Genomic DNA, 17,286 nt, shown 5'->3' with positions numbered 1-17,286 from the left:
ACAAAAAAAATATTTTTTAAATAAATAACTGGATTAATAATATCCCATTTTCTAGGCAAGGCCACTAGGCATTTTTATTTCCCAAGCAAAAATAATAATTTTACAACTGTTAATGAAAATATTGCGATGATTTATTCTGGACATGCCACACTCTGAGTATTTGGAGCAGTTAACATTATGCCCACAGGTATCTGCACAAAAACAATAACTAAAGCTAATTTCCTCATAAATAGTTAATAATGCATGAATATGATGCCAAATTCTTCAAACCATCAATAAAAAATGCAACCATATAAAATAGACAATTTAATTGGAAATTGTTGAAAATTGTTACCCATTTGATAATGTTATATTTTGAACAATTAACTCAAAATCTAACCCATTTGATAATGTTATATTTTGAACATCATATGGAAAAATACTTGTTTAAATATAGTGAAGCAGCGCTAGGGTTTGCTGCCTTACAGAGCCAGAGACCCAGGTTCAATCCTGACTATGGCTGCTGTCTGTACGTGCATTTGTACGTTCTCCCCGCGATCTTGTGGGTTTTCTCTGGGTGGTCTGGTTTTCTCCCACACACCAAAGATGTACAGTTTATAGGTTAATTGGTTTGTGTAAATTGTCCCTAGTGTGTAGGATAGAACTAGTGGTCACTGCGAACTCGGTGGGCGGAAGGACCTGTTTCCACACTGTATCTCTAAATTAGATTAATACTAAACTAAATACATTCATTAGTGATTCTGGATCACTTGGCTCAGTGTTCCAGTTGATAATTCAGTCAAACAATTGACAAATACATTTCATTCAAAAAGTGATAAAAAAGACATTCAGCGGATGTTACATGGGATTTAGTTTAGTTTAGTTTAGAGATACAGCATAGAAACAGGCCCTATGGCCCATTGAGTCCGCGCAGATCAGCGTTCCCGCACACTAACATTATCCTACACACACTGGGGACAATTTACAATTTTACCAAAGCCATTTGACTTATGAACCTGTACTTCTTTGGAGTGTGGTAGGAAACCGGAGCTCCTGAAGAAAACCCATGCAGGTCACAGGGAGAACGCACTCATAGTCGGGATTAAACCTGGGTCTCTGGCGTTGTGAGGCAACAACTCTACCGTTGTGCCACCGTGCCGTCCAATGTGGCAATTAAAGAGGGATGTCAGGTTCTTTCTGTTGGAAGGTCTAAGACGTAATCTTTTACTGTTACTGTAAGCCAATGGGAAGAAGAAAAAATCAAATTAATGGGAAAGTGCATGTCCTCTTTGCCAATTATTGCATTTACATCAGAGATGCAAGAAACTGCAGAAGCTAGTTTACAAAAAAAGACACAAAGTCAATCTGAAAGGGTCTTGACCCATCCATTCTCCCCAAATATGCTGCCTGACTCGTTGAGTTACTCCAGCACAATATTAATATATAAGAAACAAGGAACTGCATATGTGTTTAAAACGGAACTGCAGATGCTGGAAAATTGAAGGTACTGCATATGCTGGTTTTCACATAAGGAGTAACTAAGCAGGTCAGGCAATAAGCTTGGAGAACATGGACAGGTAACATTTCGGTTTGGGACCCTCCTTCAGTAATAACATACACTTAGTCAGCACTGGTAAACATTGTTCAAGAGATAGACACCACCAGCTAGAAGGATGAGGAGTGCAGGCACCTGGTAGGTCATCACCCGCAGAGTCACACCATCCTGACCAGAAGATATGTTCGCATTCATTTAGAACACAGAAAAATACTGAAGGGTCTAGACCCAAAACGTCACCTATCCATCTCACCCACAAATGCTTCCTAGCCCACTAACTTCCTCCAGCACGTAGTGTTTATTTTGTATAACTTGCATCTGCAGTTCCTTGTAACTGCGGAGAACAGTACAGCACAGGACAGACCCTCTGGTCCACAGTGTCTGTGCCAAACATTATACCAAGCCAAACTAATTTCCACCGCCTGCATGTGATCCATACCCCTCCATTCCCTACATATCCTTATGCCTATCTAAATTTATCTCTCAAGACTTACTATCATAGTCATAGAGGTATACAGCATGGATACAGGCCCTATGGCCCAACTAGCCCCATCTACACTCATCCCATCAGCCTGCGTTTGACCCATATCCCTATAGTCTTATCCTATCCATGTACCTGTCCAAATATTTCTTAAACGTTGTGATAGTACCTGCCTCCACAACCACCTCCACGCCAGTGTGTTCCATGCACCCACCACTTTCTGTGTAAAAGAATATGCTCTACACATCGCCTTTGATTTTTACTCCTCCCAACTTAAAGCTTTCCGCAGAGACTGTTCCCTCCGTAACTCCCTGGTCAATTTGTCCCTTCCCATCCAAACCACCCCCTCCCCGGATACTTTCCCCTGCAACCGCAGGAAATGCAACGCCTGTCCCTTTACCTCCCCTCTCGACTCCATCCAAGGACCCAATCAGTCTTTCCAGGTGAGGCAGAGGTTTACTTGCACCTCCTTCAACCTCGTCTACTGTATCCACTGTTCCAGGTTTTAACTTCTCTACATTGGTGAGGCCAAGCGCAGGCTCGGCCATCGTTTCGCTGAACACCTCCGCTCAGTCGGTCGTAACCTAGCTGATCCCCCCTCCCATTCCCAATTTGACCTTGCTGTCATGGGCCTCCTCCATTGTCAGAGTGAGGCCCAGCGCAAATTGGAGGAAGAGCACCTCATATTTTGCTTGGGTAGTTTACACTCCAGCAGTATGAACATTGACTTTACTAATTTTAGATAACACTTGCTTTCTCTCTCCCTCACCTCCCCTTCCTAGTTCCCCGACTAGTCTTACTGTCTCTGACTACGTTCTATCTTTGCCCCAACCCCTCCCCTGACATCAGCCTGAAGAAGGGTCTCAACCCAAAACGTCGCCCATTCCTTTTCTCCATAGATGCTGCCTCACTCGCTGAGTTACTCCAGCATGCTGTGTCTACCTTAATGCTATGCGCTCTAGTCTTTGTTATTTCTATTCTGGGTCCAAATCCAAACAGCCTTCCCCAACAGCACCGTGGGGGCACCTTCACCATGCAGGCTGCAGCAGTTCATGAAGACAGGTCACGATTATTTTCCCAAGGACAATTAGGGATAGGCAATAAATGCTGGCTTTCACAACAATGGCTGGATCTAGGTAAATGAACATATAATTTTATCAACATCCCGACACCAAATTTAATCCTTAAACATTATTTTATCCCATAATAAAATATATATATATATCTCGTGCTGGAACAGACGCCATATTCAGGTATCAGATGTTTGATTGGTAACACAAAATAATAAGCAATTTTAATATACAAACCCAACACACCAATCTAACTTACATTTGTTGTATTTTAATACAATATATGTACAGCCACTTGGAAACATTTGGTTCCCCAGATACAATGTTGAAGAACAGCGAAGATTTTGCAGTACAAATGCACCCCAAACTTCAGAAGGGAAATGTTCAGTAACTTGAATGGGGAAAATAATCAGAGTCTCCAGTCCAAAAATTACACCCTTTCTTGCTATATATTGATTCTACATATATAGCTTACTGTTATTTTAAAGTCAGGTCTTTGGAAATTTTAAACATGAAACTTATACAGTAGGATGGATATGTTACGGTCGAGAATAAACTAAAACCAGCAAGAGGATAGTGTGTGTGTGTGCGTCAGTGTGTGTGTGGTGTGTGTCAGTGTCAGATTGTGTGTGTGTGTGGGGGTATGTGGGTGTGTGTCACAATGTGTGCGTGTGTGTGAATGTGAATCGGTGAGTGTGTGTGCCGGTGTGTGTGTGTGTGTGTGTGGGTGCGTGTGTGGCGATTAAGAGATCCATACATGTACAGAAGCCACGTCCAATAAAGTACTTTTTTTCCCCCCAGAAACAGGTAATTCAGTTGGATTTTGGAGAAAGAATATTGGTCTTTGAAGTTCACCAGACGTGTGAAGGTGCGGGGGAATAGGTCGTTAGAATAACGCATCCTGTACGTGTTTGTCTAGTGGTTAGATTTACATCTCGTGGTTCTATAATTGACTGGTAACAGTCTGCATGGCCAAAACTTCGAGGTAATCTGGTTCTATGTGGGACTTCCCTTGGAGAGATAGGTTGTCGCTTTTCACCGGTTGTTTCCTCGGAGTGCCATACAATACCGTTTTGTTTAGCTTGTCCTGCTCTTGGTGTCGGCTCGCGTGGGAGGAGCTGGCGAGTTGGCGTTTGGGCAAAGTGCAGAAGGTGTAATGGGCTCCCAGACCGCTGGGCAGCACCTTGCGCCGCTCGCCCAGGTTCTGGTACAGGGACTCGGAGGGTCGGGACGCCTGTTGTTCCAGTAGTTCCACAGTGCTGACTGAGTACGGAGCACTGCCCAAAGGGCGAGACTTCTTTGCCTGCGCACCGCTGGAATTCTGGTCGGGTACGTCTCGGTAGTAGCTGACCTTTTCTCCTTCTCGTTGGATGTAGATAGGGTTCTTGCACATTTGCCCAACGGAGTGAGGGATGTAATTGTACACGTGTGCCTCGGTCTTTTCCCTCGTTTCGGGGGAGTACGGTCCACGCTGCAACTGGTAGGAGTTAAGGTCCAAGTTGTTGGGGGCGCCGCTTTGGCCACTTGCACCGTTTTTGCGCCGTTTCAACACGAAGACGAACAAACCGGCTCCGAAACATACGCTCAGGATGAAGACCACCAGCAAACCCAAGATGAGGACGGAGAGGGGCACCGGGTTAGCCCGCGCCGTCCCGGGACTGGGAGGTTCTTCCCCCTGGGGAAGCTTGGCCACCGGGGTGGTGGGAAGAGGCAAGTCCGAGCAGATGTCCTCGTCCTCCAGGAATCTCAGCGCCTGGCCCGTAAACTTGGCAGGGGAATCGCACGTCACCTCGTTGACCACCAACCCGGCCCGAGACTGTTCCAACCAAGTCTTCAAGGCCAATATGCGACATCCGCACTCCCATGGGTTCTCCTGGAGATCGATCTGCACCGTGGCAGGCAGCTGGTCCAACACCCCTCTCACCGGGAGCTGGGGGAAGTAGTTATTCCTCAAGTTCAGCCTGGTTAGGTTGGAGCCCGAGAACACGTCGCGGGGCAAGGTCCGCAGAAGGTTATTGTTGAGGTAGAGCAGGCTTAGCCTGCCCAGGGAGTGGAAGGTGAAGGGAAGAATATCCTTGATGACATTGGACTCCAGGTAGAGATACTGCAGCTTCTGTAGCCCCACGAAGAGAGAGGGCGACAGCCTCTCGATGTGATTGCCGTTGAGGTAAAGCTTTCGGAGGTTGCTGAGGTTACGGAAGGCGCCCTCTTGGATGGTTGAGATCCGGTTGTTGCCCAGATGCAACAACTCCAAGGCCACGTAGTCCCCAAAATCGCTGACTTGCACCAAGTGCAGCAGGTTTCCAGTAAGATAGAGTTTCTTTGGGTTCGATGGTCTGGGCTGGAGGTCCGTGATGTTCTTGATTCTTCTCTCGTGACAATGAACGTTCAACGCTTTGTCCGAATTTTGCTGGCTGCAGGAGCAAATGGATGGGCAAACGGTTGGCACCGGAGATCTGGTCTGGTAGACCATTATGGGACCGAATATCTGGCGTCCATTAGGGGTAGGCGTGACCCGGCCCCGGCCCTTGGGCTGCCGGTGAGCCTTACCCCCTCTCGGGGTGGGTTTGGTCGGGTTGGTCGTAGGAGACAGATGGGAGCCGACGGAAGACGGTCGCATGATCCTCAGGCTGGAGTCCACGGCGCCCTTGCGGGGACAGAGGTCCTGCTTGTTCAGGTGCGTGACATCCTTGCCGTGGAGCCTGAACGGTGTCTCGCACACCATCTCGCCCACGAAGAAGGAGATTGTATCCAGCCACGCCTTCAAAGGGACCAGGTCACACGTACAGTTCCAAGGGTTCTCTTCCAACTGAATCTCCACGATGCCACCAATGTGCTCCAGAACTCCAGCGAAGGGCAACCTCTTCAACCGGTTCCCCCTCAGGTCGAGATGGGTCAGCAGCACGAAGCGGAAAATGTTGTTCGGGAGACTGGGGATCAAGTTGTCGTTTAAGATGAGAACCTTGAGTTTGTTGAGCTTGCTAAAGGTCCCGGACTCGATGACACTAATGTAGTTATAATCTGCTTGCAGGTATTCCAAACTCTCCAAGCCCAGGAAGGTGTCCTCTCTCAGTACCTCCAGCTTGTTGTTGTTCAGGTGCAACCTCTTCAGCGTGGCCAGACCCTGGAAGGCGCCGTTGCGGATCTCCAGCAGTCCATTGCTGCTGAGGTGGAGGGTCACGGTGTTGGTAAAATTGATGAAGCCTTTAGGAGGCAGCTTGCTGAGGGAGTTCCCGTTCAGGAAGAGTTGGTAAAGGCGATTCTGAGGCGGCTGCAGGGAGGTAATCCTGGTGAACCCTTTGTTCTCGCAATTAATATTCAACATCATCTCCTTCTCCTCGCACACACACCGATACTTGCAAATGTCTTTGGCAGGTTTACGGCTCTCTGGCGGGGTCTTGGAGGAGATGCCGCTCACGGCTAGCGCAGTTAGAACCAGGACGGCACTCAGCATCTTTATCTCACCGCCTTCCCACCCGCGTTGGGGCGAGCGAAGTTACAGGGCACCTTATATCTTAAATTCAAAAAGAGAGAAACACACGCCTTTACAGTCAAGACTGCAATAACTCCTGTTTGCAAGGGGGTGCAAGGACCTCTGCCCACTTCTTCCAATCGATCTTGCATGTTAGTGCAAGAAGCAACGGATATCTACATTCCCAGCCTAGCCTCTCACCTCGTTCCGTCTGCAGCAGTACATCGCTCCGCAGTTTGCATTGGGTAGCGGGATCAAGGCGCTCCGCTTCACTCCGGCCGAACAATTCCGGGAGATTGCAGCGGCTGAATAAACAGCAATGTTCCTCGCTTCCAAAAACAAAACCCCTCCGCAAGACACCCCCCAGCCGAGTTGATAGCCAGCGAGCCGTTGCACGTCCCCTCCAAACTGACTTGAGTTTGCCTGTAGGATGAATCCCGGGGATAAAACTGGGAGGTGATCGCTCTCTGTCGGTGGAGACTTTGCGCCTGAACCTTCCCTCTTCCCTTCGCCTGCCAGAGGCTCACGTCATGCGCGCTGAAACCTCCCATTAACTCTGCGAAGGGCGAAGCGAGGTGGAATTTCACGTACTGTCACCACGCTCGCTCGCTCACTCACTCACTCACTCACTCACTCACTCACTCACTCACTCACTCACTCACTCTCACTCACACCCATACACGCACTCGCACAGTTTCACTCATACACACACATACACAATGAACACACACTCACGCACTGTTACGCAGCATACTTTCTGTCACAGAAGGTAGTGGGGGCCAATTCACTGGATGCTTTCAAGAGAGAGTTAGATTTAGCTCTTAGGGCTAAAGGAATCAAGGGATATGGAGATATGGGGCTAAAATAATCAAGGGATATGGGGTAATGATGTTAGATGATCAGCAATGATCATATTGAATGGTGGTGCTGGCTGGAAGGGCAGAATGGCATCCTACTGCACCTATGTTTCTGTTTCTTTGTATATTTCTATACACACACTCACACACAGACATACAGACTCACATACACAACACACACTCATACTCACTCACATACACACTCACTCACACGCGTACGCATATACACTCACACACACTCATTCCCTCACACACACATACACATACAATCACACATCACACACACACAGATACTTACGCAAGGAATGAAGGATGGTACCAAATGGAACTAGTGCAGATGGGGCATCTAGATCAGCATGGAAGAGTTGGGTCGAAGGGCCTGTTTCCGTGCTGTATGATGCATTGACGACAGAAGCCATCTGGTGTGTGCAGGGGAGGGTCTCCTATACTTGCAGGAGAGGAGCAGGGTCTACAGAGGGTGTGAAGGGATGGACGGTTGGGGTAAGTCTGGTCTCTACATGGGGCATTTATATCCACAGGTGGTATCCGGTAACAGTAGAGCTGGAATCCAATATCTACAGGGAAATTTCTCTAACATACAGCGGTGTGTCCAAGATGTCCAAGGAGCGTCCAGGTGATAAATGGGATATCACTGAAATACAGGAGGGTGTTCTGGAAGCATAGGAGTGCATCCGGGGTCCACAGAGGGGGTGATTATGGGTTACTGGGGCATTCAGGGGTTTCAAGGGGTGTTCAAATGTATGAGGGCTGTGTAGAGGAAGCGGAGGCGTTCAGTGGATATGGGTGTAACCATGTAATCATCCGGGGTACAGAGGGCACAGAAGGTACAGGGCATATTCAAGCTATCAATGGGATACACAGGGTAATTCATGTAGTAGAGGGAGTGTCCAGGGGTAGAGGGAGCGTTCAGGGGTAGAAAGAGTGTAGAAAGGGGTAGAGAGGGCATTTGGTGGATACGGGGCTAAGCAGAGATACAGACAGTGTCCAGGGGGTTATTAAAGGTGCTCATGGTGTCCAGGGAATGTTCACTGGTACAGGATATATTTAGTGCATCCATGGGATACAGGGTGTGACAGGGAATATAGTGGGTAGTCAATGGTACAGGGGATGCCCTGGTGTACAAGATGTATTCGGGGAGTAATCAGGGTATTCAGGGGTATAGTGGGTGTTCAGTGGGTGCAGGGGGTAACCAGGGATGTGGTTGGTTCAGAGGGTACACGGTGCATTTTGGGTATATAGAGGTACAGGGGTGTCCAGGGGTGCAGGGAATGTTCAGGGGTATGTGGTGTATTCAGGGGGTATTCAAGGTAATTCATGGGGTACAGGAGTATTCATGGTACATAGGGGAATTTCACAGGGCACGGGGAATGCTCAGTGGTGTAGGGTGTATTCAGGGTTATTCAGTATATGTTCCGGGGTACAGTAGGTAATTCATGAGGTACAACGAGGTGTTTTTAGGGTACAGGGGTGTCCAGGTATAACAGGGAATGTGCAGGGATACAGGATGTATTCAGGGGTTTTTCAAGGGATGTACTGGCATATTCTGGAGTTACAGGGGAACGTCTTGAACCTTGGTTTTCAGACTACTGTGCTGTGTTTTCGATGGTAGGAGTGAATGAAACATTTCATCGTACATTTGCACATGTGAAAATAAGGCACCATCAACCATTGACCATTGAGAGCATAGCCAGGGTGGTCAACCGGACCACTACGCTGTCAAATCATGCTGCAGCCTTGCAAACTCCACATTATGGCTGTGGATCCAGGACTTGCCAAGACAGAGATGTTTCTCTGTGATCGAAAGCCAACTAATCCTGGAGTTCTGATGGAATTCCTGACTTGGAGATAGGGAAGAGAAAGAGATGTGTAGGAAGGAACTGAAGATGGTGGTTTAGCTGGAGTAACTAAGCGGGTCAAGCAGCATCTCTGGAGAACATGAATACTCAGTCTGAAGAAAGGTCCTGACCCAAAATGTCATCTATACATGTTCTCCAGAGATGCTGCCTGACCCAATAAGTTACGCCAGCACTTTGTGTCTATCTTCAAAACGAAAGCTAATGTGTATTATGTATTTCACTTTATTTTATTGATTTTAACTATTTATTAAAGTTTTAATGATTTTCAAACAGATTTTATTTTTTATTTTATCTGAAGGAATTAATTAATTTTATTTATTTAGTAATTTGAAGTGATTTCAGTTGATTTCAGCTGTTGTGGTAGATTTGTTACAAAGCTTTTGGGAGGTTGGGCTTACTCCCAGTCTTATCTCCCCCCAGTGGCTGGCTGAGTGGTCTCGAGGTCGCACCTCACCAGAAAATTGGGAATTAGTGAAGCCTTGTTACTCTTAGGAGGATGATCCCAATCTAAAACAGTGCCTGTCCATTTCCCCCACAGATGCAACTTGACCCACAGAGTTCCTCCAGCAAAAAAGGATACAAAATGCTGGAGTAACTCAGTGGTGGGCCAGGCAGCATCTGTGGAGAACATGGATAATGACATTTTGGGTCCATTAACTTCCTGTTATTTCCCTACCATCTATTCTCTCAGTCTTTGCATCAACCCCCCACCCAACGACATTTCCTGATCGTGGATAGGCACAGCTTTAGATCTGGACCCTTCTTGAGATTACTTTGTCTTTCTCCAGCACTTGTTCAGGACGGCAGAGAGAAAACAGGGGAATTATAGACCAGTTTGCCTGACATCAGTGGTGGAAAAGATGCTGGAGTCAATAATAAAAGATAAAATAGTGGCACATTTGGATAGCAGGAGCAGGATAGGTCCAAGTCAGCATGGATTTACGAAGGGGAAATCATGCTTGACTAATATTCTGGAATTGTTTGAGGATGTAACCAGGATAATGCACAAGGGAGAGCCAGTGGATGTAGTGTACCTGGACTTTCAGAAAGCCTTTGATAAGGTCCCACATAGGAGATTAGTCAGCAAAATTAGAGCACATGTCATTGGGGGTAGTGTGCTGACATGGATAGAAAATTAGTTGGCAGACAGGAAACAAAGGGTAGGAATTAACGGGTCCCTTTCAGAATGCCAGGCAGTGACAAGTGGGGTACCGCAAGGCTCATTGCTGAGACCACAGCTATTTACCATATTTATTAATGATTTGGGTGAAGGGATTAAAAATAACATTAGCAAATTTGCAGATGACACAATGCTGGATGGCAGTGTGAACTATGAGGAGGATGCTATGATAATGCAGGGTGACTTGGACAGGTTGGGTTAGTGGGCAGATGCATGGCAGATGCAAATGTGGATAAATGTGAGGTCACCCGCTTTGGTGCCAAAAACAGGAAGGCAGATTATTATGTAAATGGTGTCAAGTTGGGAAAAGGAGAAGTACAAAGGGATCTGGGAGTCCTTGTTCATCAGTCACTGAAAATAAGCATGTAGGTATAGCAGGCAGTGAAGAGAGCGAATGGCATGTTGGTCTTCATAACAAGAGGAGTTGAGTATAGGAGCAAAGAGATCCTCCTGCATTTGTTCAGGGCCCTAGCGAGACCACACCTGGAGTATTGTGTGCAGTTTTGTTCTCCAAACTTGAGGAAGGACATTCTTGTTATTAAGGGAATGCAGCATAGGTTCACAGGGTTAATTCCTGGAATGGCAGGACTGTCATATGTTGATAGACTGGAGTGGCTGGGCTTGTATACTCTGGAATTTAAATGGATGAGAGGGGATCTTATTGAAACATATAAGATTATTAAGGGTTTGAACAAGCTAGAGGCAGGAAACTTGTTCCCAATGTTGGGGGAATCCAGAACCAGGGGCCATAGCGTAAGAATGTGATAAGCTACTTAGAACGGAGATGAGGAAAAACTTTTTGACACAGAGAGTTGTGAGTTTGTGGAATTCTCTGCCTCAGAGGGCTGTGGAAGCTGGTTCTCTGGATACTTTCAAGAGAGAGTTAGATAGAGCCCTTAGGGATAGCGGAGTTAAGGGATATGGAGACAAGGCAGGAACGGGGCACTGATTGTGGATGATCAGCCATGATCACATTGGATGGCGGTGCTGGCTTGAAGGGCTGAATGGCCTACTCCTGCACCTGTTGTCTATTGTCTATTATTCTAGCTTCTGCTATCTCTCGTCCATCTCCAAAGCCAAACCTCCTCAAAGTGTTATTGCTTTGAATAAGTTTTCTTTCTCTCTCAGAGTTCACATTGTTGTTAGGAATATGGGTCAAGCGTGGGAAAATGGGACTAGTGTAGATGGGCATCTAGGTTGGCATAGATGAGTTTGGCCAAATAGCCTATTCCTGTGCCGTTTGACTGTATGAATCTACAGATGGAGTTTTTTTGACCAATTAAGTCTGAACCAGTTCAACGTAAGAACAATCTAGTTAGTCCTGCTCGTGCTGCTCTCTCTTCATAGATCTACACTTCCCTCTTTTCAGATCCAGATTCCTTTTAAATAACAATATGAAATCTAAAGAAAGGTCCCAACTGTGTATCATCAGCAAATGTAGATTATCCATTTCCCTTCACGGATTACTTCAAAGATTCACTTGATGGTGTCAAGCTGGAATTTGAGGATGTTGCCAGGTTTTCGAAGGACTGAGCTGAAGGGAGTGTATGGACAGGCTAAAACTACATTCTGTGGAACGTCAGAGGATGAGGGGTGATTTTATAGAGGTATACAAAATCGTGAGAGGAATAGATGAGGTAGACACACAGTCTCGTGCCCAGAGTAGGGTAATCGAGAACCAGAAGACATAGATTTAAGGTGAAGGAGGGAAAGATATAATAGGAATCCGAGGGGTAACTTTTTCACACAAAGAGTGGCGCGGGTGTGGAATGAGCTGCCGGAGGAGGTTGTTGAGGCAGGTATTATCGCAACGTTTATGAAACATTTAGACAGGTACATGGATAGGACACATGGGCCAAATGCAGGCAATACAATACAATACAATACAATACAATACAATATAATACAATTTTATTTGTCATTTGAACCTCATTGAGGTTCAAATGAAATGTTGTTTCTGCAGTCATACACACAAGAAAAAGACCCAAGACACAACACAATTTACACAGACATCCATCACAGCGTATCTCCTCCTCGCTGTGATGGAAGGCAAAAACTTATCTCTCCCCTGCACTCCCCATTCCCCTCCCGATGTCAAAGTCAAAGCCCCCGGCAGGCGATGGTAATTGTCCCGCGGCCATTAACACCGCGCCGGGTGATGCAAGGCCGCGCTCCGGTGCTTGATGTTGGAGCCCCCCGGCGGGCGCTAGCAAAGTCCCGCAGCCATTCCAAGCTGCGCGGGGCGGTGATGTAAGGCCCCGCTCCAGGTACTCAGGTAGGACTAGTGCAGATGTGGCATGTTGGCCGGTGTGGGAAAGTGGGTCGAAGGACCTGTTTCCATGCTGTAAGGTTCAAGGTTTCATGGTCAGTTTATAGTAATGTGTAGTAATTAAGGTACAGTGAAATTCATGATTCACCACCCTCTCGAAGAAGATATTTCTTCACCTCTAGGTGGCCTGCTCCTTATTCTGAGACTAACCCTAGATTTACACTTCTCAGGCAATGGAAGCACCTCTGCCTTGTCAAGGCCTATAAGAACTTTCTAAATTACAATGTTATCACCTCTCATTTTTTTTAATCAAGATTACTGGACAAATGTACTCATTCTCCTCTTATATGGCAAAACCACCACCTTCAATCCTTTGTGCATTCCCTTTTTCAGTATTCTAGGTGCATTCTTATCACAGCCCTAAACACTGATAATGATAGAACTGTGTTTAAATCCTTTCAATGAAGGCCATTTCTGATTGCTTGATGCATCTACATGTGCACAACATCGAGATTCCGTTGAACATCTACATAATACCCAAATTATCACCTTAAAAATGTTTATGCTTCATCAACGATGCACATCAACCATACCATACTCGTATTCCAGTCCTACCATCAGGCAGAAGGTACTGAAACCTGAAAACCATGACCACTAGGTTCAAGAATAGCTTCTACCCAACCACAGGCTCTTGCACACTACACAACACTAACCTCAACTATGAACTGCTATGGACTTTGGAGACTTTTTCTTTACTAGTATCGGGCCTGGCTGCCGGTGCGGATCTGACCAGGACCAGGCTCGGCTGCCGGCTGAGAGAGGAAGGCCATCAGTGAGTGAGGGACACATTGGCGAACGAACAGAGCCATTGGCAAGCGAGAGGGACATTGGTGAGAGTGGAGGGCTGATGCAGAACTGTCGCTCGTGTGAGTGCCGCGATTTGGTCGGTCGAGGACTTACCATCGTTAGTCCTGGCGGTCGGTCGAAGACGCGCCACCGAGAAAAAAGAAGGACTCAGTCTGGGGGGGGGGGGGGGGGGGGCGCCGAGAAAATAACGAAGGATGAGGGACTATAGGGAGGTTGCACAGCAGTCGAGGTCACGACCGTTTCCCGTACTGTTGCCTTGCAACGCCTTCTGGAGGACAAGCAGTGAACGTCAGGTAAGCACTTACTATGGCTGCTCGTACAGCGTGCCCGGCTTCCGGACTCCATGCTGTTTCCACACTAATCGACCCCGAGCCGTGTGTCCCCCCATGTGGTGGTCTGGGGGGGAGGGGGTGAATCAACCCGATATGTGCGTCAGAGTCCGGGGTAGGTGGTAAATCACCCCATGTGGTGGTGGGGGAGTCCGGGGTTTGGAGGAAGAATCACTCCGGTGTGAGGTCGGGGTCTGGGGGGGGGGGGGGGGGGGGTGAATCGCTTCCGATGTGTGGGGGTCGAGGTCCGGTGCCGTTGCAGCGCAGTCGGCGGACGGACCAGACTGTCACCAACACTGCTGCAGCTGACAGGACTTGGCCGGGTTTATGGCCCCGTGTGTCCGCTGCCCGGAGCTGTGGCCATGCTCCACCCGGCCCTATTTGGGTGGGCGCTGCCGACCCACAGCTCGTCACAGTGCGGCCACAGAGAGGGAGACGGGGTGGCCGTGGCTGGACAGCCCTGACCCCGGGGAGAGAATTGGGGCTGTCCCGAGGGATGCGCTCCTTCGGCCGCTTACACCTTGGTGCTCAGGTTCAGACTGGAGGGTGACACCAGCCCTGGGCGGTCGTGGGCTGGTACTTGCCCTCAATTCATGCTGCTGCATGCTGCTCTTTCGCAAGTCAGTGAGCAGCAATGATTTTGGCGGTATTCTCTCACAGTTAATCCTATTTACACAATTCTTTACAGCGCAAAAATTTACAATTTTGGCATTTTTTAACAGGTAAGAAAGTACGCATTTCATGTGTACCAGTGTCTGCCGGACACTGCCTTGTACTCTGGAAGGATTGAGCTGCTCCGTGTGCAACCCCCCTATAGTGAATACTTTTGTAACTTTGTCTGCACCCTTTATGTGGTGATCTTTGCATACTTGTGCACTGTATGCAAACCTAAGAATTTCACTGTACCAAGTACAGTATTAAGTAGCAATCAATCATTCAATCAACAATCAATCAATCATTTGGTCAATGGTTGATCAATCAATCCACCAATCGATTGATCGATCAATTGAGCAATCAATCGATCAAACAAATGATCAATCATCAATAAATATTGGGATATTTAATTTATTGATTTACAGGACCAAGTGGGACCTTTTGGGCCCCATCCCCAACGCCTGTGGGAGGGGGGGCTCGGCATTACATAAGAGGTCTGGTCCCCAAACACGGCATCGGCTTTCACCCCTGGAGCCAGGTGCTCCCTGGGTCCAATCACCCCATCACGCGTTTCCCCCAATGTAATCCGTTCGCCCAACGCAATATTCCACCACTTACCCGTTTCCCCAACGCAACCCGTTTCCACCACTCACCCGTTCCCCCAACGCAATCAATCCTTCCTCCTGGGGAGGGGGGGGGGGGGGCAGTTGGCGATTCTCGGAGTCAATGAATGGTCTCGACTTTTGGGACCAAGTCAGCGCTACCTTGAGCCAGCTTGTGCATTGGCAGAGAGATCACATTGTCATTTTTGGTTGTCGGAATGTTCACGGCTTGTGTAAATGGGATCCCATTGTGATTGGAAGAGTTTGAGATGCCATTGTAACATCATCACTGGAAGCTGATAGAAAAGTCTCACTCTCACAGTCAGTTTTTATTCTCAAAGTTGGCTTTTTTTAAACTTTAAATTTCAATAACTTATGAAATATAACATAAAATGTGAAGAAACTTGATACATATGACCACAGGACAAAGCTGAGTAAGAATCTGCAAATAATTTTTGCGCTATTGTGTGCCGTTTTGCCATTGATCCTGAGATCACAGACAAACAAGACAAGACTTTTAACAGTATATAGATAGATAGGTGGTTTATTATATATTTATGTGCATTTGTGGTTACAGTCTGTTGTAAGTAAAACTTACATTTTCTGTTGTCAGTATATATGTCAATTAAACACTCTTGATTCTTGCTTTGTGCATCAAAGTGGATAACCTCACATTTTTTCCGAAGTGTGTTTCTTCTACGACATTGTCACCCACTCAGTTGGTTTGCCCAAATCCTCTTGAAATCTCTTTACACCTCCCTTCTTACAACCCCACCTGTTGTGTGTCATCGGCAAATTAAAAAAATATTAATATTTGATCCCCACAGGCCAAATTGTTAATATAAATTGTGAATAGTCATGATCTAAGTACATATCCCTATGGTGCCACAATATAGATTGTGAATAGTCATGATCTAAGTACACATCTCTATGGTACTACAATAGTCACAGCCTGCCTACAGGAGAAAGATCTGTTTATTTCCAATCTTTTCTTTATGCCATTTCTTGATACCTCCAAATCATGTTTTATAATAGACACAAGAAACTGCAGATGCTGGAATCTTGAGCAAAACACAAAGTGCTGGAGGAACTCAATGGGTCAGGCAGCATCTGTGGAAGATATGGATAGACACCATTTTGGATTAGGACTTTTCTTCGGACTGACATACTTTTGTCTCCTTTTCAACTCCAGACTTTGTCACCTATGCCTCCAATTTACTAATTAAACCCCCTCACCTGTATCCACCTAATTAGCCAGCACAGTGTTGCAGTGGTTGGGTTGCTGCTTTACAGCTCCAAAGAACCATGTTTGATCCTAAAGACGAGTGCTGTCAGTACGGAGTTTGTACGTTCTCTCTGTGACCACGTGCTGCAGTTTCCTCCCACTCTCCAAAGACGTACAGGTTTGTAGGTTAATTGGCTTTGGTAAAAATTGTAAATTTTATCCTAGTGTGTAGGATAGTGCTAGTGTAGGGGGTGATCATAGATCAACAGGGCCAAAGGGCCTGTTTGCATGCTGTATCTTTAAATTCTGAAGTCTAATCATTTGCCAGGATCATAAATGTGGCTGCAGTAGTGAGTCATGGACAGAACATGGTCGAAGAGCGGGAGACCAAGGGGAGTTGCAGACGGGGAGCAGTGAGAGAGGGTCTCACAATACTCCCATCGGAGAGAAGTGGAGAACTTCTTCAAAGTAGTTTTCACAGTGGTGCAGGAAACTAGAGAAACATGGAGCAGCAAATGCTGGAATCATGTGTTAAGCACAAAGAGGAAAGACATGAGGTTCTGCTGTTCCTTGGGTCTCCATATCACATATAACCATATAACAATTACAGCACGGAAACAGGCCATCTCGGCCCTACAAGTCCGTGCCGAACAATTTTTTTTCCCCTTAGTCCCACCTGCCTGCACTCATACCATAACCCTCCATTCCCTTCTCATCCATATGCCTATCCAATTTATTTTTTGATACCAATGAACCTGCCTCCACCACTTCCACTGGAAGCTCATTCCACACCGCTACCACTCTCTGAGTAAAGAAGTTCCCCCCTCATATTACCCCTAAACTTCTGTCCCTTAATTCTGAAGTCATGT

At 46.8% G+C, this 17,286-nt stretch overlaps 1 protein-coding gene across 1 annotated transcript; it reads right to left on the bottom strand.

The window, feature by feature from the left end:
• Positions 1-3,698: 3,698 nt before the first annotated feature.
• slitrk2 (SLIT and NTRK-like family, member 2) lies at positions 3,699-7,202 on the bottom strand. The gene has a single exon (XM_055643991.1). It carries the CDS (start codon positions 6,537-6,539, stop codon positions 4,029-4,031), a length of 2,511 nt encoding a protein of 836 aa, XP_055499966.1. The 5' UTR covers positions 6,540-7,202; the 3' UTR covers positions 3,699-4,028.
• Positions 7,203-17,286: the final 10,084 nt, after the last annotated feature.

This window comes from Leucoraja erinacea, chromosome 12, assembly GCF_028641065.1.
Source record: "Leucoraja erinacea ecotype New England chromosome 12, Leri_hhj_1, whole genome shotgun sequence".
Lineage (NCBI taxonomy): Eukaryota > Metazoa > Chordata > Chondrichthyes > Rajiformes > Rajidae > Leucoraja > Leucoraja erinaceus.
This window is presented reverse-complemented; position numbering and strand designations above follow the sequence as displayed.

Excerpts from the sequence above, each read along its gene's own strand:
- slitrk2 (XM_055643991.1), bottom strand. The coding sequence starts at position 6,539 with ATGCTGAGTGCCGTCCTGGTTCTAACTGCGCTAGCCGTGAGCGGCATC.